This window comes from Octopus bimaculoides, chromosome 1 (genome assembly GCF_046866305.1).
Source record: "Octopus bimaculoides isolate indiv1 chromosome 1, ASM4686630v1, whole genome shotgun sequence".
In the NCBI taxonomy this organism is placed as follows: Eukaryota; Metazoa; Mollusca; class Cephalopoda; order Octopoda; family Octopodidae; genus Octopus; species Octopus bimaculoides.
In genome coordinates this window covers 87,005,392-87,032,042 of record NC_142928.1, presented here as the reverse complement: position 1 = coordinate 87,032,042, position 26,651 = coordinate 87,005,392, and the positions used below count along the sequence as shown (strand labels likewise).

At 35.4% G+C, this 26,651-nt stretch overlaps 1 protein-coding gene across 20 annotated transcripts in view; it reads right to left on the bottom strand.

The window, feature by feature from the left end:
* LOC106884379 (protein DOP1A) overlaps nt 1–26,651 on the bottom strand; it is a 141,172-nt gene that overhangs the window by 28,505 nt on the left and 86,016 nt on the right. For all 20 annotated transcript variants that reach the window (XR_016242158.1, XR_016242160.1, XR_016242161.1 and 17 more), the window contains 12 exons: nt 26,357–26,530; nt 23,541–23,666; nt 22,008–22,148; nt 19,809–19,969; nt 16,858–16,924; nt 15,927–16,077; nt 14,606–14,709; nt 9,890–9,999; nt 7,727–7,938; nt 4,546–4,698; nt 4,172–4,308; nt 2,687–2,742 (listed from right to left, as the gene is read on the bottom strand). Coding sequence is in view for 16 of the 20 variants with exons in the window: in XM_089353341.1 (XP_089209467.1) it covers nt 2,687–2,742; nt 4,172–4,308; nt 4,546–4,698; nt 7,727–7,938; nt 9,890–9,999; nt 14,606–14,709; nt 15,927–16,077; nt 16,858–16,924; nt 19,809–19,969; nt 22,008–22,148; nt 23,541–23,666; nt 26,357–26,530 (1,592 nt within the window). In the remaining 4 variants the exon portion in view is untranslated. The remainder of the gene's footprint in view (nt 1–2,686; nt 2,743–4,171; nt 4,309–4,545; nt 4,699–7,726; nt 7,939–9,889; nt 10,000–14,605; nt 14,710–15,926; nt 16,078–16,857; nt 16,925–19,808; nt 19,970–22,007; nt 22,149–23,540; nt 23,667–26,356; nt 26,531–26,651) is intronic.

The window sequence follows — 26,651 nt, the reverse complement described above, 5'->3', positions numbered from 1 at the left end:
CAATGGGGAACTGATAAAACTTAAGGGCCTGGAAGATGGGGTGGTTGGGTGGGTCAATGTAAGCATACTCTTAGCAGAGAAATGAGCAGAAAAAGTGATTGAGGTAGTCAAAGAGTGTGATAAGATTGTTTAAGCTAAGATTAGTATTAGATTATGCAACAGTAACATTTATCTCAGTATATGCTCCACAAGTTGGACTGATGGATGAATCGAAGGATCACTTCTATGAAGTCCAGAAAACCACCAGCCACTTGGTCACTTATGAATCTGGTGGACACAAAAGCCAAATTGACAACATTTTCACCAGAAAACAGGATAGGCAGATGCTTGAGAATTCAAAGTCCTTTCCTGGTGAAGAATGTACTTCCCAACATCGGTTAGTCATGAGTTCAGACTTAGAGCTCTAGCAATGCAATCTGGAAAAGGAAGAGCCAGAGGCTTAGAGATTTTTCAAACAGCTAGAGATTCGATGAAAAAGAGTAGGAGATAGGGACATATAATGTAGAGGACAATTGGAAATTCTTACACGACAATCTACTGAGGGCTACAAATCAAATTTGTGGTGGGTGCAAAAGTCCAGCTAGACCAAATGTGATGTGGTGGTGGAACAAGGAAGAAGTAGACAGAGCAATAAAAGTGATGAAGCAAGCTTAGAAGGGTTTGAACAATGGGGACAGCAGAGAACTTTACCAGGTAACTAGAAGAGAAGCTAGGAGGTAGGACTATTTAGCAAGGGAAGTGGCAGGAAAAAAGGGGTTTGCCAACATTCTACACCATGAGGACAAAAGACATGAGGTGTTTCCCAATTGCAAGGCAGTGTACCAGAGAAAATTGAGATGTTGTGGAAGAGAAATCTATGCAGAAAGAGGATGGCTTGCTTGCATTTAGTGATTCTGAAAAGAAAGAGGCATAGAAGTGATATTATGAAAGGTTATTAAATGTGAAGAATGCATAGAAGAAAGAGAATCTTCCTAATGTGAACCTGACAGAGAGTCTAGCCATTTGTGTTGACATTAGTGTTGTAGTTAAAGTAATTAAGAAAATGAAGACTGAGAAAATCCCTGGTATATCAGGAATTACCTCTTAAAATATCTGGCAGGGTAGGATATGGCCTAGTCACTCATATAGTTAATCAGATTGTACAAGATCGCTATGGAAGAAGTAGACCTAAGAAGACGAGGGACAAAGTGATGAAGACTGACCTCAAGAAGAGATGATAGGGGACTGTGATGAATGGCGTTATGCTGTGCTTGGGAAGACTTGTCCATCTCAGCAGAATTTAGGCTCAGTCAAACCTTTTCCCATAACTCATCTTTTATTTTCTTCACTTCTTACTACACTGAACTAATATCCTCTGTGTCCAACTCATTTGCTATCTTTAATCATCTTTCACACTATTTTCACTCAGTACATTTCCTTTTCTGTCTCATGTTCATGTACCTCGGCCTCACATCTCTTTCTTTCTCTCACTTCCCAGGTGAGCAAGCCATACACTCACATCTTCAGCAAAACACCTGTTCTTCACCCTCCATCATAGTTTCTTTCTCCAGTCTACACCCCGCTCAGTTGAGGGGTCTTATTTTGTGGGTACCTGGTGACTTCACTGGTGCTGGTGCCATGTAAAATGCATCCAGTAGGCTACTAAGTGGTTAACATTAGAAAGTGCATCCAGATGTAGAAACTATGCCAAAGCAAACATGGAGCCTGGTGAAGCCCTCTGGCTCTTTTGTTCATGTCAAACTTTCCAACCAATGCCAGCAAGGAAAAACAGATGTTAAATGATGACTGAGTTATGCACTGAAGGAACACAATAAGATTATTAGAATAATAAACTAACATTCAACATAATTATTATTTAGAAAGTTAAAGAAGTGATTTTAAATTCTCAATCGCAGAATAATGCTAATAATATAGCCTGAACAGGATAAACTACCCCTAATTTGCAGAGAAAAGTGTAGGTGGCTAGCTGTGGACTCGAACTCACATCCCCGTGATTACATGTCACGATGCTTTGACCGATTAAGCTAAACTACCCACTACAAATTCCTCTGCAAATTAAGATATATAAATCTTGCTTTATGAGACGCTCTCATATGTTAAATTCAAATTACAACAAACGTAAATAAACAAACGAAGTTTGCTTTTAGAAGCGTTGAGATGTCTTTTTTAGAAAATTAAAGAAGTGATTTTAAATTCTCAATCGCAGAATAATGCTAATAATATAGCCTGAACAGGATAAACTAGACCCTGGTAGATTTCTCAGTCCAAATTGCCAATAAAATAGAAGTCACTACAAGTAAATATTATTGTAAAGAGACCATCCCCAGTCCAAATTTGCAAGATCATAGATAGAAAATTATGGGTTGGGGGGAAACAGAAAATACCCTGTCACAGGTAATGTTAGAAACCACACCAAATTAGCTTTTAAAGAAATACTGGAATTGAGATAAAAATAGCAGAGTTGGAGAAAACTAATAAGTCCTTAAAAGTTGAGAAGAATTGTTACTATCACACTCCTTATGTGAAACTTGATATGGCTAATGTGCATCTTCTTCATGATTATGATGATGATAATGAAATAATAAACAATAAATGAATGAGTTTTATGAAAAAGAAAAACTTCAACAAAATTATCTAAGAGAACTAAAAGTTATATTTTTGAAGACAGTGTATTGGAATTTTGTACCTGAATTCATCTGTGTCTGTTGATAATTCTTGTTCAATTTGTAGAAACACATTCACCTATAAGGAAGTAAAGTAGAACAACCAGTAAGTCATATAAAGAAAATATGTGTTTTTCCAATATCAGTTATTCAATTTGAGGCCTCTTACTGACTAACGATTAATTTTTATTTAAATTCCTTCTTAAGAACTATGAAAATAATTTAAACAGTCTACTGAATGAATTATATATTACAGTAATCAAAGTAACAGAGAAAACGAACATAATGTACACAGAATTGGGGGGGGGGGGGATTCATGATAGATGGAGAGGGAACACATAGCATTGAAAACACACACGCACATTATATATGATAAAAATGTTTTTTTTTCTGTTAGAATTTTAATTTTATTCTCAATGAAAGAATTTTTCTAAAATTGAAATCCCAATTAAATAAAGTGTGCAAAGATTTTTTTTTTTCTATTCTAGTATAGAAAATTAAAAATTGTGTCATGCAGTGTTTGGGTGCATGAAGTGAATCTGGGCACATGACATGCAATTTTTCCTGCGTAGTTTCTTTTAAATGTCAATGTTCTGATATAAATAATAATAATAATAGGGCACAATGACTTTGGCTAGTGTATTGAAATTGTTGGTATAGTTCTGAAAATTTGGACATATGACATGCAGTTTTGTTTACCTCTCATATATCTCAATTTCTGGTAGAGATAACAGTAGGGCATAGTAACTGTGGCTTGTGTGTAGCAATTGCATGAAGAGATCAGTAAATCCTTGAGATTTTATTTATGTACTCAGACAGAACACAAAGAAACAAAGGCAGCTAAAACCTACATTTATCTATCAAATATCCAATAACAATATCTTAACAGTCAACAATATCTTAAACTGAATACTTAATAATGAGAAATATATTCAAATAAAGAAGCATTGATAACATTCTTTACTTTTTAATGTAAATGTATTTAATTATCTAAAAAGAAACCAAATTAATGCTTTTACTTTTCAGCTTTTGAGGTTAAATTTTATTTTATTAGGCAAGTGAAACAGCTTATTTTGCCTGAAATTACTCACCTTAACATCCATCAAAACATTTAGCTGTCTTACTATTTGGCTTCAGATTTCAGTACCTTAAATACCTTAACCTCAAAATAATTTTATCAAAATACTCTAATCAAAGTAGCATTTTACCAAAACATAGAGTGCACCTGAGCACTGTATACAATAAGTTTATTATTATTATTATTATTATTATTATAAAAAGCCCTATTTATCTACAGAAGCTTGAGGTGATATCACTATGACCCCCCCCCCCCCAGCACCTAAAAAAAAACACCATGCCTTATTTGGACAAAACATTTTTTTGACTGTGTATTTGGTCAGGAAAGACTGAATCCAAAAAAATTACTTATAAGATATTGTAAACAATTCAATGGAATGAATACATAATTATAGCTCACAATGAAAATAAATTAGGTGTGAATAACTCACCATTTCAGTGATAATAATTGGCCAAAGTGAGGTCAGTTGAAGTGGAGACATTCTAAGTATTAATACACGGAAACAGAGAAATACTTGTGACATAACAGATGGCACTTGAGGTGTTCTTAGACATTCAGCAAGACGCTCTATACATCAAAACAAAAAATATAATGTACCATTGTTCTACAAAGAGTTTTCTGCAGATCAACTTTATTTACTTACCTGACAAACTCTAGTTATCAAAGAAAATTATTTCTTTATATAAATTACAAATTGAATTAACACAATTTTTATCAATTTAAAATTTCCATTTACATGCTAAATAAAAACAAAAAAATAAACAACAGCAACAAACAAATAATGGAACAAGAAAGTAGAATTACCTTGAATATCTGGCATGTTTCTTTGATACTGGTCTGATTCACTACTTAAAATGGTAAAAGATAACCGCTTCAGCATCTGGGCACGTAACTCAAATTCTTGTTCCTTGCTACTGAAGAGATTCAGGGAACCAGACTGTGTTATGGCAACACGGGCTACAAAATAAAGAAATGACAATCAGTAAGAACAGCTTTCTTCCCAATCACATGGTTCTGGGTCCAGTCCCACTGTGTGTAGCTTGGGCAAGTGTCTTTTACTATAGCCTCAGGCCGACCAAAGCCTTGTGAATGGATTTCATCATCATCATCATCATCGTTTAACGTCCGCTTTCCATGCTAGCATGGGTTGGACGATTTGACTGAGGACTGGTGGACCAGGTGGCTACACCAGGCTCCAATCTCATTTGGCAGAATTTCTACAGCTGAATGCCCTTCCTAATGCCAACCACTCCGAGAGTGTAATGGGTGCTTTTACGTGCCACCGGCACGAAGGCCAGTCAGGCGGTACTGGCAACGGCCACGCTCAGAATGGTGTATTTTACGTGCCACCTGCACAGGAGCCAGTCCAGCGGGACTGGCAATGATCTCACTCGAATGACTTCACGTGCCAGGAATGCGAAGCTGCGGCACAAGTGCCAGGAAGGCGTCTCTGGTAACGATCACGCTCGAACGGTGGTGCCATCACGATTCCACTTTTTGGTAGATGGAAACTGAAAGAAGCCTGTCATATATATATATATGTGTGTGTGTTTCCCATCACCACTTGACAACCGGTGTTGGCGTGTTTATGTCCCCATAACTCAGCAGTTGTTCTGGGGTCAATTTGTTCGACTAAAACCCTTCAAGTCCATGCTCCAGCATGGCCGCAGTCAAATGGCTGAAACAAGTAAAAGAATAAAAGAAAGACAAGTCACATTAACATGATTTCGTTGAAAGAATACCTGTCCATCATCATAACAGTTTCTCCATGATGGCATTGGTTGGAAAGGTCTGTTACATAGAAATAAACATTTGACCCAGAATTGCAACATTGGGAGTTTTGCTGCCTTCATCAGTGGGTGACCCCTAATAGTCCTTGTGTGGAAGGTCTGTTACATAGAAACAAACATTCGACCCAGAATTGCAACATTGGGAGTTTTGTTGCCTACATCAGTGGGTGGCCCCAAGTAGTCCTTCTGTGACAGTAGAAGAGGCTGGAACGCATACAGCACTACTTCACTGCCTAATACATGGACTGCTAGATTCAGAGAGAGAGAGAGAGAGAGAGAGAGAGAGAGTACAGAAGCACCCTCAGCACACAAGTGTTTTATTCTAAACGTACTGTCATGTGTCTATGAATCAACATCCTAAAATCTGACCTCCCCATTTCTTCCCAAGTGTTAAGATGTCTGAAATATATAAGAATAGACTTATAGCCAATACTAAAGTAGTAGTCTTTTTAGTGATGATTACCATAAAGTTACATGTGGTTGCCTAGCCTGCCAGTAATAACAGTGAAATCTTACCTATGGCATTCTACTGTCTTACTAAAAAACAAAACCAGGAAGGACACAATGAATAATACAGTATGAGATACAGTCACAGAAGTCTGGTGCTGGCTTTTTCCCGGCTGGCTCCCGTCAAACCATCCCACCCCTGCCAACATGGAAGGTAGGCATTAAATGATGATGATGAGATAGGCATGAAAAAGACTGGGTGATCAGAGAGAGTGCCTATTTTAGGTCTGCTTCACTAGGGGCTAAATGGTAATCGCCACAACAGTATAGAGAAACAGAATAGGTAAGAATTAAAAAAAAAAAAAAAAAAACTTCAGCTTCTCAACAAATATTATCTGTATCATTTCTGCTTATCACAACTAGTGTTCGAATGCTATGGTCTCAAAGGGAAATAACCTCATCTTGAACAAATGTAATCAAGAGAAGAGGAGGTAACAGGTGTTGGGAACAGATAGGCAAGTGGCAATGGTCAGAGATAGAAAATAAAATGAAGTATAATATTGTATTGGTAGATTGGCAAAGTCATGAGTGCATCAGACAAAAAAATCTTTGTATTTAGTTACAATCAATTACATTCTGAGATCAAATCTTGCTGAGGTCAACTTTGCTTTTCAGTCTCCTGGATTAACATAAAGTATTAGTCAAATAGTAGAGTTGATAAACTTGACTATACCTTTTCTCCCAAATGGTGGACTTGTAATTTAGTAGGAAAATATTTATTATATTGTTACTAACACTATAAGTTATCTAAATCCTACTTTTTCAAAAACCTCAATTTGTTATTTAGCTCATCATACATTTTTTTTTTAACATAAAAAAACAGTTTTATGAGGATATATATAATTATAGATTAAAATAAAAACAAGAATATGTGGAACTTTCATGAGACACATATATTACATTATATATATATATATATATATATATATATATATATGTTACATTATATATATAGGGAGAATTCACAAAAAAAAACAAAAGACAAAGATAGGTGGTGTAGACAACAAATAGATGTATTAGTTTAACGCTCAGGAAGTGAAAAAGTCTTTAACGTTTTGAGCCTATGCTCTTCCACAGAAAGGAACATGGAAAGAAACAAGGAGCTGTTTTCCAAGCTAGCATGGGCTAGAAGGTCTGAGAGGATCCTACAAGTTACAGGATTGTGTTGAGCTCCAGTGCCTGCTTTGGTATGGTTTCACCAATCATTTTTTACAGTGTATAATTGGGTACTCTTTTATTCATACTAGAGAGGTTGTCAAGTAACTTATCCTCATCATCACCATTTAACATCCATTTTCAATGCTGGAATGGTTTGGATGGCTTGGCAGGGACTGGTAAGATCAGGTACCACACCAGGTTCCATAGTCTGTTTTGGTTTGGTTTCTACAGCTGGATGCCCTTCCTAATGCCAACCAATCCACAAAGAGTACTGGATGATTTTTATGTGGCACCATCACTGAAAACTCAACTGATATGTTCGATGGAATAGACAAACAAATATTAACCAGTTTTTGAGCCATGCCCTCACCAACTTCAGAAGAAGTACTTACTTGCAAGAAATAAATCATCTAAGAACATTACTGTCTTGTTTAATTTAGTAACAGATTTTGATAACATTAAAAAGAAAACTGATGGTTAACAAAATTTCATAAAAAGTGGAAAAGCAATTCAATAATCTGAAGACTTACACATCAAGTCCTTGAAAGTAGTTTTATCATGAGTCATCAGGTTATCAATAACAATGCTCCAGTGACATAAGCACTTCAAATCCATTTGGAAAAAACTAGGGTCCATCAGCAAATCAAAAGCTTCCTTTCGCCAAGCCTTTCGTGTATACTGGTAACCACTAATACTGGATAGAAGCTGGGAAGCTGCTCTGAAGCTGGGTATATTGTGGCCGCTGTGAATAGAATTATATAAACATGAGTCATTTCAAAATGTAATAATTATTACCTTTCTATAATTATTTTGAAATACACACACACACAGATACTTTAATAAAAAAAAAATTATAAAATAATTAGCAATGCAATAATAAGAATTGTTTTTGATTTATACACAAGGCCAGAAATTATGTGGGGAGGGAATTGACCCCAGTATTTGATTAATACTTTATTTTATTGACCCTGAAAGAATAAAAGATAAAGATGACAGACAGGATTTGAAACCAGAATATATAGAGGTAGAAAAAATACTGCATGGAATTTTGTCTGATATGTTAATGATTCTGCCAGCTTGCTGTCTTTCTACCTTTCATTAAAAAATTTAAGAATTTTATTTAATAATCCTTTCTACTATAGGCACAAGGCTTGAAATTATTTAGGGGAGAGGGTTAGTCAATTACATTGATCCCAGTATTCAACTGGCATTTATTTTATCAATCCTGAAAGGGTGAAAGGCAAAGTCAACCTTGGCAGCATTTGAACTTGGAATGTAAAGCTTGAAGAAATGTACTAGCTTGCCACCTTAATTTTGGTTAATAATAGAAACAGGAAATCTCAGTGGTGACCCTTCTATTACTTTGAAATATTAAACTCTAGAGCTAGCTCCAATCCTTAATAAACTCTTTAATATTTCTCTCTCTTTTCATAGGAATCTATTCCAATCTAGAGACACATAGTATAGAAAGTCCTGTTTTTGAAATGCATATCCCTATGGATCCTGCCATGTACCAATCTATGACTCTTATTTCCAACATCTTAAAAGTGAAGAAGATAGTCATAAACACCGTCTCTTCTATTCCCTTCCCCTCCATGTTCAGTAACTACCAGTACAGTTTCCATAGTACCAGTTCTACTGGAGACTTTCTCCCCTTTGTCATATATCAGTAGTTACTGACTCATTAAAATTTCAGCCCCAGCAATGTTCTTGAATCAACAAAGCCATTGACTATGGTTAGCATGAGAACTTCCTTGATAAGCTGCTAGCCTTTGGGATTCATCATATCTAACTCCCTGAATTGAAATATGTACTGAAATGGTTCCTCTAACCCATGCTATCAACTCTAATGCTTCTCAAGATTTCATTCTGTCTTCTACACACTTCTTTCTATTGATTAACAACCTCTTACTGTCACTTCTAACAACATACATCCTTCACTAGACTGTTGTAATCCTCCACATCTAAATCCGATTTAGCGACCTCTTGACAGACTTGCATTACCTCCAGGAACAAAGATCTACTAAAAAAAAATCACAGCGGACATATGACAGACTAGTTTCTTTCAGCAACACAAAAACAACTGCCAAGTCTCACATGGACAACATGCAACTAAAGACCCCAAAGCAGTTTTAAATGCCAGACCTCACATTTGCAGTGACTTCACATTTATAAGATAAATAAAAATGCTTCTTCCCTGAAGTAAGGTTGCCACTTCAGGAAAATGCTTCAGTTCTGATAAAGTGGGAACTTGAAAAGAAAAAAAATTTAAGAAATTCAGTTACAACTTCTACCTTTCAGACAATGTTTCTTCTCTCAACCACTTCTATACCAACCACCACCACCTCTATCTCTCTAAACTAGTTAACATCATACCACACCATGCTACCTGTATCAAACCTATGGACAGATCTGTCTTTCCTACTCTTGTCCCATTATTTATCACTCAAAAGATCCCACTCAAAATACTTTGCTCAAATATTCCTCCATAAAACTGCAGACTGCTGGAATTCTTCTCAACCTGTACACATTTTTGTGCTAACAACCTTCAGATGTCCAAGCTGGATCTTAGATCTTACTAGTCTAAGAGGATTAGCAAAAGTTATAAGAACAGGTTCTCTTCAGTGGAAAGTGTGTGTGTGTGTGTGCTTTTCTATAAAAGTGAATGATGAATAGTTAAAAGGATAACAAACCTATGATTTCTCAAATATGGGAAGACGTTGTACATAATAGAAGTTAGGAATGAGGCTATTCTTTCCTTCTCATCGCTGCCATAAACAACATCCAAGAGAGGGGCCGTCAGCTGTATAACAAAGGAAATTTTTTTTACATAAATGTGTATGTACGTGTGTATATATATATACTAGACTACCTGTGACCTGTTGGGTTACTGATGGTTCAGGTTATAAAACAGTGAAGCTGATTTCAACATTGCATTGAAATGAAAGTTTACTTTTGTGATGATTCAGTTAAATATTTCAGTTTGTCCGTGCCATCATAGGTCTGGTTTACAAGTTCATGTTAAAGGTTTTATTAATTATCCACAGCATCCAATAGAAATAGAACTTCTGGGATAAACTTGAACTCCAGTAACAGCATTTATTTATGGCATATGTGCACAAGGGATTGTTACATAATGTAAAATTAATGGAAACAATCTTCCCATTTCAGGGTTATGTTACTTTCAGAGTATTTTCCCATTATGCACCATTTTGGCTATTTATGAAGGTACCCCAAAAAATGATGTATCTCAGGAATTCGTGGTCCAGTTTACATGACACTTGTTTTATTCAGTTTGTATTTACATTTCAGGCGTACCTTACTTTTAGAGTATTTTCCCATTATACGCCAGTTCGTCTGTATTAATTACAGACAAATATACAAACAACACTAGCATAACTATAGATGTGTACCTCGCACTGATGTTGTTGCCTCATAACTTCCAGAAAAATAGAAACTTTTTAATGAAATTTTCAACAAATACCACTTAGATGCTGGGGATTCAGAGTTTATAGGGATTTATGAAGAAGAATTTTTTCGAGGGGGTAGGGAGAGGAGTTTCGGAAAATTAACATGATCTGACTTCTTTCCCTCATAGCTTTCAGGAAAATGGATATCTTTTAATGAAATTTTATACAAAAACCTTTCAAATGGCATAGATTACAATTGTAAAGAAATTTGTGGGGAAAATGTTTTCTGAGGGGTGGGGATAGGAGTTTCAGATCAGGGAGACCAAATAAGTTGGAACTACTCTATTTTGATGGGGATTTTACCAATTTTTTTTTTACCACTGCCTTTGAAATGATGTGGGTGGGGAACATCTTTTTATGAAAAAAAGTTTTGAAAATATTTTTTGTACAACCCCACCACCTCATCATCCCACTCCGGACCGATTTTGGCCAATTTTTTGGCAACTTGAAAACCATGGAAGGAACCATTTTAGTATAAAAAATATTTTTAAAATTGTTAATATTTTCAGAAGAAAAGTGAATGATTTAAGGGAGATTTGGCAGTTGTTTCTAGCACATCCCAAGACAACCTGCCTTGTTTATTTCTCTGTCTTGAATGTATTGATGTTTTTCAATATTTTTCTCCCTATAAATACATTTATATGCTACAAAAAAAAAAAAATTTGAAAAATTATGATTTTTTGCAACCCCACTCTCTGCCTCCAATTGTTTATAAATTAAAATGCTGGAGAGCCTGAGAAGGTCATTGCTGGTATTTATCCACAGTGGTATGTAAACGATAATTCATTTTAACAGAATACTTGTCTGTTAGAAAATGTTTTTTCTTACATGCATACACAACCTTGCTTGATTGAGATGGGGGTAAAAATATAAATTACAATTTTTTTCTGTTACTATATTCTACAATTGGGCCATGCATGTGCTACTTCAGCACCGTCATTCCATAAAATGTGTTTAATGGTAGAAAAGTATTGAGAAAACATCAATACATGTGAAAGTGAAAATGGAGGGTGGTTTGGGATGTGCTAGAAACAACAATCAAATCTCCCTTGAATCATATGGCTTTTCCTCTGAAAATATTTACATTTTTTTTTTTTTTTTTTTCACCGTAAACGTTCCTCTCTTGGTTTCTAAGTTAAAAAACAATTGGCCTGGAGTGGGATGGTGAAGAATTTCAAAACTTTTTTGTAAAAAGATGCCACTATCATTATGAAGGCTGCGGTGAAATAAATAAAAAATGGGAAAAATCCCCGTTAAAACACAGTAGTTTCAACTTATTTGGTCTTCTTGAACCGAAACTCCTCTCCCCACCCTATCGGAAAAAATTTCCCCCATAAACTTCTTTATAATCTCTACCATTTGAAAGATATTTGTATAAAATTTCATGAAAAGAAATCCATTTTGCTGAAAATTATGAGGGAAAAAAGTCAGATCATGTGAATTTTCCGAAACTCCTCTCCCCACCCCCTCAGAAAATTTTTTCCCCACAAATACCTATATACTCTGAATCCACAGCATCTGAGTGGTATTTGTTGAAAATTTTGTGAAAAAAAGTATCCATTTTTCTGGAAGTCATGAGGTAGCAAAGTCGGTGAGTACACATCTGTAGATATACCAACAAAACTAGCCAGTTGTTCACAGTAAAGGGCAATAACTTCTTAGATTTGGGGAAACAAACCCCCCAAAATCACATATCTCAGGAATCCATGGTCTGATTTACATGAAACTTGTTTTATTCCGTTTGTATTCATATTTCAGGGATACTTTACTTTCAGAATATTTTCCCATTATGCACTGGTTTGGCTGTATTAAATTACAGACAAGATCGCAAGCAAGCAATTACGGACTTTTAGTAGTATATAGATATATATTGTAGTGTAAGAGATGTAACATATTAAAAAAAATATTTTACATAGTTCAAATATTATCTGATACAGAACTCAATGCACTAAGTATTCAACTTTGTTCTGAAGCATATGTACAGTGGTGAATATATTGTCGTCTAAATTAGCAAAAATGAAAATAACATTGACATCTCATTTTAACAGATATATTTACCAAATTACATAAAAGTATCTTGAAATCCTAAAGAGTAAATTTATTCAATAAAATCACCATTGGCTTCAGTCACGGCCTCTAGATAATTTTGGAATCTCCTGCAGTATTCTGAATGGCCTTGTTGGTGAATGCTTTCATAACCCTTGCCTTCAGTTCATCTTTGGTGTGTAACAAGGAATTTTATTGGTCTCTTGCTCAACTGCATCCCACACATAATAATCAAGGGGGTTGCAGCCTGGGGAGTTAGGTGGCCAGATGTTAGGGGTGATGTGGTCGCAGAAATTGTCTGACAACCATGACTGATCTTTCCTGCTTGTGTGGCATGGCACAGAGTCCTGTTTCCAGACATAGGGTCTTCCAGCAGTCACCCTGTTGACCCAGGGCAGCACTACCTCCTTCCTGGTACTTGATGTAGGCATCTGTGTTGAACCTGAGGCTGTGTGAGAAGATGGAGGCATAACGTTGCCACCACTAATGATCACTTCAAACACCATGATGTTGACAGGATGTTTGATTTTTATCACTCTCAGTACATGTTTTGGGAACACAGCAAGCCAACAGTTGCTCTTCACCATCTGTTCTTATTGGAGCTTCCAGTGTGAATGCCAAGCAGTACAGCATGTCATTTCCAAATTTCTGGCAGAGTGAATTGTGCCATGGTGCTTATTTACTCACAGACAGTGCCCAAACAACCCTACTACATTGTGTAATTGACAAAATCAAAAATAAACAATGAGCATGCACGAAATTAAAAATATAAAATGGCGACAATTTACCCATCGCACCCTGTATATTGAGTTCTACACTAGGTTATTAATCTCACAATGACTAAGTGAAATATTAAAATACATACATACATACATATAACCCATGAGAACATGGAAAGCAGATACTTATATTCCAGAGTGAAAAACTAGAGGTAGTCGATAGCTTCCGCTATCTGGGCGACCAAGTTAGTAGTGGGGGTGGGTGCGCTGAAAGTGTAGCTGCTAGAATAAGAATAGCCTGGGCAAAGTTTAGAGAGCTCTTACCCGTGCTAGCGACAAAGGGACACTCACTCAGAGTAAAAGGCAGACTGTATGATGCATGTGTACGAACAGCCATGCTACATGGCAGTGAAACATGGGCTGTAATTGCTGAGGACATACGTAAGCTCGCAAGGAATGAAGCCAGTATGCTCCGTTGGATGTGTAATGTCAATGTGAATGTGAATACCCGTCAGAGTGTAAGTATCTTGAGAGAAAAGCTGAACATTAGAAGCATCAGTTGTGGTGTGGAAGAGAGACGATTGCGCTGGTATGGACATGTGGTGAGAATGGATGAGGATAGCTGCGTGAAAAAGTGCCACACCCTAACAGTTGAGGGAACCCGTGGAAGAGGTAGGCCCAGGAAGACCTGGGCTGAGGTGGTGAGGCAAGACCTTCGTACATTGGGCTTCACTGAGGCGATGACTACTGACCGAGACCTTTGGAAATGTGCTGTGCGTGAGAAGACCCGGCAAGCCAAGTAAGATCGTTGCCAGTGCCCCTGGACTGGCTCTTGTGCGGGTGGCACATAAAAGACACCATTTCGAGCGTGGCCGTTGCCAGTATCGCCTGACTGGCCTTCGTGCAGGTGACACGTAAAAGCACCTACTACACTCTCTGAGTGGTTGACGTTAGGAAGGGCATCCAGCTGTAGAAACTCTGCCAAATTTAGATTGGAGCCTGGTGTTGCCATCCGGTTTCACCAGTCCTCAGTCAAATCGTCCAACCCATGCTAGCATGGAAGGTAGACGTTAAACGATGATGATGATGATGATATATATATATATGTATATATATATATATATATATATATATAATTGAAGACATAAGAAAGTAACTGATCTTTTGTTTTTACCTCTGCCAATATGGTTAAAGCCTGTACACAGTATTTCACATCTGTATTTGAATGAAGTTGAGGCTCAATGACTTTCCTTTCGGCCAAATTTGCCAATTCTACATCTGCAATAAAAAGATGAACAGTATTTTACAAATCATAAAGTATCATACTGGCACAGTAATAAACTACGGAAAGTTTCAATCAATAATAATGATAATAATAATCCTTTCTGCTATAGGTACAAAGCTTGAAATTTTGTGAGAAGGGGCTGATCGATTTCATTGACTTCAGTACTTGACTGGTACTTATTTTATCAATTCCCAAAAGGATGAAAGGCAAAATTGACCTTGGCAGAATGTGAATTCAGAATGTAAAGATGGATGAAATACTGTTATGCATTTTGTCCAGCATGCTAATGACTCTGCCAGTAATTTGATAAATTACAAACTTATTTGCATTTTAACAAATATCTCAGAGCAAAATTAAGGTTTACATTTTCTTTTTTGATTTAATGACTAATTAATAATGGCATTTTCCAAAGTCACTTTAAAAACTGTGCTACATAAAAATGTTAATAAATATCAAGTTTTTAGGGGATCAGTATTGAAAGAACTCAAACTTTTTACGCTGTTAACATTTTCTTTTGCTCATTTTGCCCTAAAGAAATAATAAGATTAATAGTCTTGAAAATTTTAACCTCCCATATTTGCCAGCATATAAGATGCACTCTCACATAAGATGCACCCCTATTTTACAAGTATATTTTGTAGTGAAAACAAATTTAGAATGTTTCATCATACACCTTTTGAAAGACATTTTAAAGTAGTTTTGTATAAGAAAAATGTCTGATTCTGTGCATGTAAATACAACGCTGTGACAGTGTACTGGAATAAAGTATGAAACCATGAATTTATTATATTTAGACTACATTATATGAATACTGCGTTTTAACTTCATCTTCTTTCAGGTTAACTCTATAGTTGTTTATATTTTGATCAAGGGAACTGCCATAAACTATGTGAAACTTGTCTGTTTCATTAAGATCTTTTGTGTTACAACAATTGGCCACTAACAATTATTGCACTTAGCAAAAATATGCACATCTGGCTTTCTAGCCTATGATACTCAGTCCCCACCCTTTTGTAATACAGCCGCAGGAAACACAAGACGGCTTTTTAATAGATACAAAAAATTATAAAAAACATATCTTATATGCTGGCAAATATGGTATTTTACATTAATGTTTACTAAAACATATTTTATAATCAATTTATTGTCCAATAACATAAGATAATAAAATAAATAATATATATATTTCAAAAGAGTTGGTAAAACTAACCACTTTCTTCAGTTACTTCACCTTCTTCAGTTTCTAGAATATCAGTTTGAGGTCCTGGTTTCACTGCAAGATTTCTTCGAAGCCAAGTAGTTTGTTCTAAACATAGACCTGCCACTGTGCTCACTGCTTCTACAAGCTTTTGAGCAATGTCCTAAAACAAATAAAAACAAACATTTATATATATGTATATATATAAAAAGAAAGAGTAAAGTTATAATTAGCAAGAAAACAGACAGAACACATGGGAAATAGATGTTCTGAAATGCTCAGGAGGATCCCTAGAAGTTTCTGTTATCTAGATGACCTAATTAGCAGTGAAGGAGGATGCTCTGAAAGTATAGTTACTAGAATATGAATTGGCTGGAAAAAGTTCAGAGAACTTTTACCTCTGTTGGTAACAAAAGGCCTCCTCTCAGAATGAAAGACAGATTGTATGATGCCAGTGTATGAGCAGTTATGTTACTTGGCTGTGAAACTTGGGCTGTGCAGGCAGTGGACATACAAAGACTTGAAATAAATGAAACAAGTATGCTCTGATAGATGTGCAATGTTTGAGTCCATGTATGAAAAATTACAAATATGTTTAGAGAAAAATTAAGCATACGGAGTATCAGATGTGGTGAACAGGAGAGAGGATTGCGCTGGTATGATTATGTGATGTGGAAAGATGAGAACATCTGTATAAAGTGCCTAGTGCTAAACATGGCAGAAATATGTGGAAGAGGTAAACCTAGGAAGACATAGGATGAAGTGAAGACTGACCTCAAAATGTTGAGTCTCTCAAAAGCGATGATGGGGGACCATGATGAATGGTATATTATAGTTGCATAATGAAATACCACGTGTCTACAAGTCATTATATAGTCAATCTAAAGAACTAAAAAAAAAATCAATAAATCAAATCAGTATAGAGTAAGAAATACTTTTTTACCTGAATATCTTTTTGGCTTTTTCTATCTTCCATACTTGGTATCCTTTGTACAAATTCATTCAAAATCCTGAAATTAAATACATACAAATATTTTGAAATCTATCAGCTTGGAAAGATGTAGACTATTTCAAACTGAATATATGCATTTGTCAAAATTATCTTTAACTCCTTAGTATTTAAATTGACAGTATTTGGTTCAAACATTCTGCCTGTTTTATGTTCAGACTGAGCCAGATCTGGCCTCTCACACTTACCCAACAATGTAATTCTAAAAATAAACATCATTGATGGAGCTATGAGATAATGAAAGATTAATTCAAAACAATGTGAATAAACAGGTATTATATTTGACAGAGTAATTTGAATGCTAAAGAATTAAAGTTAAATAGAAGTTTCAATTTGATGTAGATTATGTATTTATCTGGTGAAATATTTCAAATAAAGTGTTAATGCTGGAAACAAAAATGTACTTTATTCATGTTGTTATACTAAAATAATCATTATGTGTACAAAAAAAAAAAACAAGCATTCTTTTAACAAACAGATCATTACAATCTAGAATATTTATTGTTAATAACATAGTGGTGACATTATTTCTTTCATAGAAGGCGGCGAGCTAGTAGAATCGTTAGCATGCTGGACTAAATGCTTAGCAGTGTTTTGCTTGTCACTACATCCTGAGTTTAAATTCCACTGAGGTCAACTTTACCTTTCATCCTTTCAGGGTCGATAAATTAAGTATCAGTTGAGTACTGGAGTCAATGTAATCAACTATTCCCCTTCCCCCAATTTCAGGCTTTATGTCTATAATAGAAAGGATTATTTATTCGGTAGCAAACAGTTTTATAGTTTAATCCAGTAGGCTTAAACCATAACACCATCATCAATTGATTTCTTTCTAGTTTTTCAAACTAATAAACTGGAGTGGTCAAACCCTATTAAACAATAAAATAAATATTAAGTACATACCCGTCAGAGTGTAAGTATCTTGAGAGAAAAGCTGAACATTAGAAGCATCAGTTGTGGCGTGCAAGAGAGACGATTGCGCTGGTATGGACATGTGGTGAGAATGGAGGAGGATAGCTGCGTGAAAAAGTGCCACACCCTAACAGTTGAGGGAACCCGTGGAAGAGGTAGGCCCAGGAAGACCTGGGCTGAGGTGGTGAGGCAAGACCTTCGTACATTGGGCCTCACCGAGGCGATGACTACGGACCGAGACCTTTGGAAATGGGCTGTGCGTGAGAAGACCCGGCAAGCCAAGTAAGATCGTTGCCAGTGCCCCTGGACTGGTTCTTGTGCGGGTGGCACATGAGATGCACCATTTTGAGCGTGGCCGTTGCCAGTACCGCCTGACTGGCTCCTGTAGGATTTTCGAGCGAGATCGTTGCCAGTGCCCCTGGACTGGCTTGTGCGGGTGGCACATAAAAGACACCATTTCGAGCGTGGCCGTTTTCGTGCGGGTGACACGTAAAAGCACCCACTACACTCTCTGAGTGGTTGGCGTTAGGAAGGGCATCCAGCTGTAGAAACTCTGCCAAATCAGACTGGAGCCTGGTGTTGCCATCCGGTTTCACCAGTCCTCAGTCAAATCGTCCAACCCATGCTAGCATGGAAAGCGGACGTTAAACGATGATGATGATGATGATGATAGTAGATAGTGATTTTCTTAATGCAACTGTGAACAATGTGAAGCATATAAAATAAAGAGTTCTCAGACATATCAGCTGGGTACTACAAAATGTTGTATTTGTAATTACATACAATTTTTATTCTGTCTTGAAATTTCAACAGTCATTCAACAATTGTGCTGAAACCAAATCTCTGTCATTTAGTACCCACTTTTTCTTGCTTACTTGGAACAGATGGAGTTTAGTGAGGCAGATTTTTTATGGCCACATGCCCTTCCTGTTGCTAACCCTCACTTGTTTCCAAGCAACGTAATATCTTCTCATGGCCTGACATGTTTTTACTGGAAAACTGGAAATGAACATTGCTTGTATGATGGTAATGCTCATTTATAACCATCATATGATGTCTAGGCAAGGACATTTACACATACATACAAGGTTTCTTTCAGTTTCCGCCTATCAAATCCACTCACAGGCTTTGGCCAGCTCCGGCTGTAATAGATTTGCCCAAGGTACTATGCAGTGGAACCGAACCCAAGACCACATGGCTGGAAAACAAGCTTCTTAACTACACAGGCATACCTGTGCTGATATCACTAGATATAGCTAAGAACTTTATTTCATTAAGGCCCTAAATTCAAAACCTGCTAACATCAAGTGTCATTTGAACAGGGTCAAAATAAATAAATACCAGTAATATATTGAAGTTGAAACAATTAATTGTACTCCTCTCCTAAAATAAAAAAAACAAAACACAAAAACTTTCACCTAACTTTCACCTAAGATGACATGCTGATAAATATTATGCTTTGGTATATCAGGTCAGGTATAGCATGTGTGCCATTGCAGCACATCTCTGTATCTGCCATTTGTCAGTATATCCTCAGGTCAGCCTGGGCAACCCTCCAAGCAGTGTTCCGGTCAGTTCTTATCTGTGTGAAATACTTTCTCATCTGTTGTGACCATGAGGTGCATGACCAACCAACACCAATCATCACCCCAGCCAGATCTACAGAGAAGAAAACACGGTACGCAGGATCCAAATAGGAAAATTGAGCAACATGACCAAAATGTCTGAGCTGACACTCAAATCAAACAAGTAACAGGATACTTGCCAGTTTCTGAGTGACTCAATAATATATGCCAAGTTTTAAAAGAGAAATTATGATAAATCACTTGTAACACCGCCAGATTTTTAGTTTTTCATTCAATTAGACTGTTATAGTTTATAGTAGTATAAAACACTGTCATTATAAAGCAACTTCTTAAAACATTTTTGATGAATCAATTAATTGGTAAATGTATTGTTGCCATATTACTTACTCTAACAACAGAAATAATCCAGGTGGTGAAAGGTTTAATGCTTGACCTTCTTTTAATAAAGACAACAATGACTGCTTAGAATCCAGAAGCTGTTGCACAGATGCTTGTTGGATATATGCATAGAAGAACTGCAGCATGTTGATCTCAAGAGAAACAGATTTCTAAATAATGAAAGCAAATAAATCACAATATAATCATAAATATAAAAAAAACAAAACTATTCAACTAAACATATATATATTTTTTTAACAAGAAAAGAAAGAGTAAGAACTAATATAATCTTTAAAGTAGCATCATGTAAGTTGAAAAATAATTATTTCAATATGTCCATATTTTATGGATAGATCTAAAGAGGGTGACTCAATATATTTTACGAAACAAAACTGATAAAGGTGGCTAAAATTAAAAGCAGTAGTTCGTAATTAAAAGATGATTATAGGAATATGATGACATACAGGTAGGATAAACTTGAACTTCCATATTTATTCATGCATATAAGAAGCATTTGTCTAAAATGTGTAGAAATAGTTATGGGTAAGAAAATAAGGGAAAAAATATCTTTCATGTACAGACTTCTCATGCTGTATAGAAAAAAAAAAGAGTTTACTTGGATTTCTCATGGTTAGATATCCTTCTATGATAATGGGAAAACAATTTAGTTAATTTGGGCCATGATGGAAAAGAGGGCACAATCAAGAAAGAATTGGAAGTACATTATGACGAGCAGTGTATAACTGATAGTCTGACTGATACAGTGATACAGTTAGATTAATTTTGATTGTTGTGTAAAATACACTGAAATACTTCAGAAGACAAAAGACAAATTCAAGAGTGACCTTTGAACTTCACAGAAGTGAACTATAAAAGTGCATCTGGTGTAGAGTTAACATTGTGGAAATAACACAGTGTTGTTGATATATATTCAATGTTTATTGAAAACTATCCTATTTTCTAACTTATTTGGAACCAAATATCACAAAAACAATAAAACCAATTAAAGAGTTCACAGGATTAAAAGAATCTACAAACAAAATTGTTATTTACTTGAACTGAGAATTGTTTCTATATATCAAGCCCCTCAAATACGAAATTATATAAAATAGCAGCAGTAACCATTTCTAATGTGAAGACATTAGAAATGGTGTCATGCCAATAGAAGTCCCATATCAATAATGTAATAATAGGCTGCTTCTAGTGGGCTTACCATCAGGCAGCTAAATTTCCCTCAAACAACACCCTGCTATTGTATGTAAATGTATATTCTTGCATGAATCATCAAGCAAGATTTCTGTGTCACTTGTTGGAAAAAGGAGCCAATCCTCTATTAAATACACTCGTCTGTCTCATGTAACTCTGATTCTATATCTAGGTATAGCCAGGTCACTCTGCTAGTTGTATTTAAAAAAAAAAAACTCTAAACTAGAGAATTCAAGAAAAAGAAAAAAAGAAAAATTTAGTTTTATTAGAATATGCTATCCTAATCATCAGTTCTTCTCAAAATTTTTTAAAGAAAAATTAAATATAAACAAATTACAGGATAGGGATGTGGGTGCATTTATTCCAAAATTCAATCGAGATTTTTTTATTTATAAAATTAAGATTGAAAGAACATTTTATATTTTCAGAGAATCAATAAATATTTTAAACAAATATTCAAAAAGTATTTCATGTAATTTTATGGGACATAAATTGAACAAATAATTTAGATCTTTAAAAAGAAAATCAGATAGCATTAATTTGTAGTTTTTCATTGCATACTCTTAATGTCTAGGTTTAAAAATTTGGCCAAAAGTTCATATTATACATGAATAAATATGGTATTTCTTCATAGTGAAGACAATGACCAACAGTATATTTCAGATGAAATTTCAATTTTTCTTTGTAGACAAATATTAGACAAGCTTCACAGATTTCATTTGGCACTAAAAAAGATTATGCTATATTATAACTTATTTGATGTTAACATTTATCTTTTTGTTTTATTATTATATCAAAGAAGGAAATTCATTGTCTATAACCATGAAAATCAGTTGGAGTTTAAGTGTGATTATTAATGCTCAAAACTAACTGCAAACTTAATGCGTTTTTGCGATCTATCTATTATGATGTGTTCAAAAGTAATTCATATGAAAAGGATTTTTGCAAGAAATCAAAAATTAAAAATAACTTATTGACAGAAAAAATGGTAACTTCTTTCACCTTTGTTTGTCCAAGATCACAAGGTGGTGGTTGTTTAAGTACTTGTTTCACTGTTTGTACCAAAGTATCAGTTGGTAACACTTTTATGGCATCCACTAGTTGAACTAATAGAAGTTGGTCTTCACAAGGTACCGGTATTACCTGAAATTAAATAAAATTTATATCTTAATAAGCATATTAATAGTTTTCAAATGAAAATTAATGTTGCATTAACTATCACTCTTTTTAGTATTAAAAAAATTTCAGTAGCTAAAAATATTTTAAAAAAATTATTTAGTAGCTACCATTTTTTTCCCCAAAGAAAAATAATATTCTTTAAAAATAGAATAATCTCTAAATTGGGGAGAGGAAGAATGTTTAGTGAAATAGATAAAAATTCAATACTAAAATATTTGTCTTTCTTTAGAAACTATCTAATTAGTGGATGAAGGGGACAACCTAGATGACATTTGCAGGCCTCTTTCTTCTTAGTCAAGTGAGCTTAATTCAGTTGCTCAACTTGAATATCTATGTTTTGATTCATGAAAGGAAAACATGGATAGGGAAGGCGTTCTAAAAGGCTGTAACTTCTAGTAAGAAGAACTGGCATGCAGCTTGTCAGTTTAGTGGAGCGGAAACCTTAGTAGTGGTAGTAAGAGAATAAAATAATGGTAACAAGGAATTAGTAGTTGTTGTGCATAGGTGAGTGAATCTTTTCAGTGGCCTTTTTGTAACTTCTGTCTTCTATAGATGCAGTGAAAATATGCAGATTCATGAGTTATAGAATATCCTTCCTGTTGGATGGTTGGTGTTAGGAATGGCATCTAGTTGTAGAAATCCTGCTAAAACAGTCACAGAAGTTTGGTGCAGGCTCCTGCCTGGCTGGGTCCTATCAAACCATCCCACCCATGCCAGCATGGAGGGTAGACATTGGACAATGATGATGATGAATAAATGCAGAAATCATTGTTCATTTTAAAGTCCACTTTTCCATGCTTGCATTGTCAGATAGTTTGAGGTAAATTTTCTACAGGCAGACACTCATTCTGTTTCCTAGCAAGTTAATATATTTCCCCATGGCCAGACATGTTTTGCAGAATATTGGAAAGGAATAACACTGCTTGTATGACAGTGACACTCATTTACAACTATGATGCAACACCAAGACATGAAGATACACTCACACACATGGTGGGCTTCATTCAATTTCTAATACAAGGTTTTGGTTAGTCCAAGACTATAGTAGAAGACACTTTCCCAAGGTACAATGCAAAGACACTGAACCAGTAACTAAGTATTTGGGGAACAATTATCTTAACCACACAGCACCTGCACCATATCCACTTCTGTACAAAGTAAATATAAAAGTAAAAACTTGTAACATAAGACAAACTAGTTTTGATTGAGACTAAAGCAGGTGAGGCTAGTGTAGTATTTCTAAGACATTAATAAAAGTAAAATACTCAAAACCCTGGAATGTTTCCAAAATTGATAATTGTCATTTTACCTTTTATTACTGAGCAATTATTATTCATCTCTTTTAAAACATGATACCTTTTTATTATAACCAGGAACTTTTCGTCTTCTGTCATTCCAGGCAACAGCAACAGAGCCAAGTAAATTGCAGCCATGAGGAACAGCAACAGGACTGAGAAATTCCAAAATGTATGAACGAACAACCTGAAGAACAAAAAAAAAAAAAAATCAAGCTGAATACATGGATATGAATTGTTTATAAATCAATGTATATAAGTTGAAACAAATTGTTGGCTTTTTATGTTTTTTTAATAATTTTTTATGCTGTCCTGTCTTATATAAATAAATTGTTAGATTGTCGATTGTATTTCTCTATTTAATTTATTGTTTGTATTTTGTACTTGTACCCCTATTCCTGTGGTATTAAATTGACATACCAGTGAATTGGATGTTTTACACCCCATTGAAGGAATTTTTTCCTTCGTTTATTACATATATATATTGGGTCATCTCATAAATAATGCATTTTTTTTTATTAATCTAAAATATACTCTCAATTTTCTACAATGCTCTTCCAAAATTCACTTGTCAGTGACAAAAAATACTCCTCTACTACTCTTCTGATCTCATCTACAGAATTCATATATTTTTCATCCAAATGATTTTGAAGAGTGCAGAATAAATGATAATCAGATGGGACCATGTCCAGCGAATATGATGAGTGGGGTATCTTTCCCATTCAAACTGCTCCAGTCTTTGGAATGTCATCCTCACTGCATGTAGTTGAGCTTTATCCTGATGGAAGAACACCTTTCGTCTTGAAATCAAAGACGGTCATTTTCCTTCTAGCACTGACTGAATGACTGGTTGAATGACCAAATCCAAGCTTCTCTGCTAGTTCCTAAACAGTTACAATGGGATTTTGTTCCACCAGAGTTTGCAGGACATCCTTGTCAAGTTCTACAGATCTTCCAAGATAAGGCTCATCTTCCAGGCTGTAGTCTCCAGCTTGGAATTTCTGGAACCACCGCTGACACTGGCTTGCGCTTATTCTCTGATCCTCATATACTACATTAATATTTCTTGCACTTTCTGTTGCATTGTTGCCTTTATTGAACTCATAAAGCAAAATATACTCCTTTGTCACTTTCATTAAAGCTTTGAAAAAATAACGGTTAAAATTGAAATGCATTCTTCCTCTTCAAAACTTGCACCAAGAATAAGTACAAGGTAAAATTACTACCTGCTTTTATAACAAGTTGATGCAGGAAGTTTATCCTGTCCCACTCCGACTTTAAGTTCATGCAACTGAAAAAATTGCATTATTTATGGGATGACCCAATATATATATATATATATATATATATATATATATATATAGTGCAGATGAAATTATAGTTACTAATTAGATACTTAGCTTAAGAGCAGAATGCATCAGATACAGACATGAATATAAATCAACTAGTAATAACAATTGTATCTGTTTAGGAAGAAGAACAATTTTGCAAAAGAGAAGGTATGCTTATGGAATCAATCATAATATATTATATGTACTTATTTAACTCCAAAAGTATGCAAAGGAAAACCAGCCATTTGAGCTTGGAGCAACTAGGTATAGAATTTTAGGCACTGCAAAGTATCTAATTGGCTTATAACTGCCAAAAAATAATATTATGCCATACAACTGTTATGATAATGTTGCCCTAATATTATCTCAACATCTGTCATTATCAACACTATATTTTTGTTTGTTTTTTAATCTAATTTTCACCATGACAGTGATACATTAACTTTTACATGGGTCAATCCCTATCAATGTTGGTTCTGGATTTGGTGACATTTCCAGCAACAGGGCTGTTTTTTTAATTATTTGCTGAGTTTGGAGTGAATATGACCTTTGCAGGCTTTCCAAAACCAGTGAGGTTAATGTTAATTACCATCATCATTCAACGTTTCTTTTCCATGCTGGCATAGGCTGGATGCTTCAACATGAACTGGTGTGCCTAGGGACTGTACCAAGCTCCAATATCTGCTTTGACATAGTTTCCATGGATCAATGTTCTTCATGGCACCAATCCCTGTGAAGGTGCTGGGCCAAGTGGTTGGGCTATTTGGCTCAATATCATAAGGCCATGAATTCAATACCTGGCAGTGCATTGTGTCCTTGAGCAAGACGCTTTATTTCATGATGCTCCGGTCAATGAGTTATACCTGTATTTCAAAGGGCCAGCCTTGTCACATTCTTTGACATGTTGAATCTCCCTGAGAACTACGTTAAGGATAGACACTTCTGTGAAGTGCTCAAGCACTTGCATGTTAATTTCATGAGCAGGCTGTTCTGTTGATTGGAACAACTAGAACCCTCATTGTCGTAAGTGATGGAGTGCCAGTTTAACACAAACCCCTGTACAGAGGGTACTGGGTGCTTTTTATGTGACACTGGCACCAGTGAGGTCACCAAATAAAATATGATAGAGGGAACAGGAACAAGTGTCATGCTGTAGGGAAGATGCATGGTTACCAGTTAGAAAACAGAGAAGATGAAGATGTATCAGAGTGCACAGCCTCAAGTTGCAGGAAGATTAATGCTATTAATGTTCTATATAACCTGTCAGAAGCAAACACCTGCAGGAAAGACACCAGCAGAAAGAAGATTCCAGAATGCTGATTTGCTGGGGAGGGAGAAGTGGGAATAGAGGTTAGTGCAAAGTGAAGTGGGGAGGTTTTGGATGCAACAATGGGGAAAGAGATAGAGAGATGAGTGTACTAAGTTGGGTGAATGAATGGAACTGCATACTAAGTAGTAAAAATATTACATGCTATTACAATATACCAAAAGAAAATAAAAGATATTAAAACCAGTAGAACATTTATTCAGTTGACAGAGTTCATACCTTGGGTGCTCCTATAATCCAGTTATGCTGAAGTGCTAAATTTTCTTCTGATTCATTGATAGCTTTCCATAAAGTAGCCATACACCCAATTATACGTGGAAGTATACTTAAAAGGTGTGTGCGGGCTTCCAAAAGTGGTACTAAAAGTGCAGCATCACTTTGGGAATTGGCCTCCTGAAAAAAAAAATACACAAAATAAAATGTTTAAAGATGAACCAATACTAAAAATAACCTCAGTGTAATTCTAGTCATAGTTTTAAAGGCTCAAATGTTTATTTAGAAAATGAATAAAAAA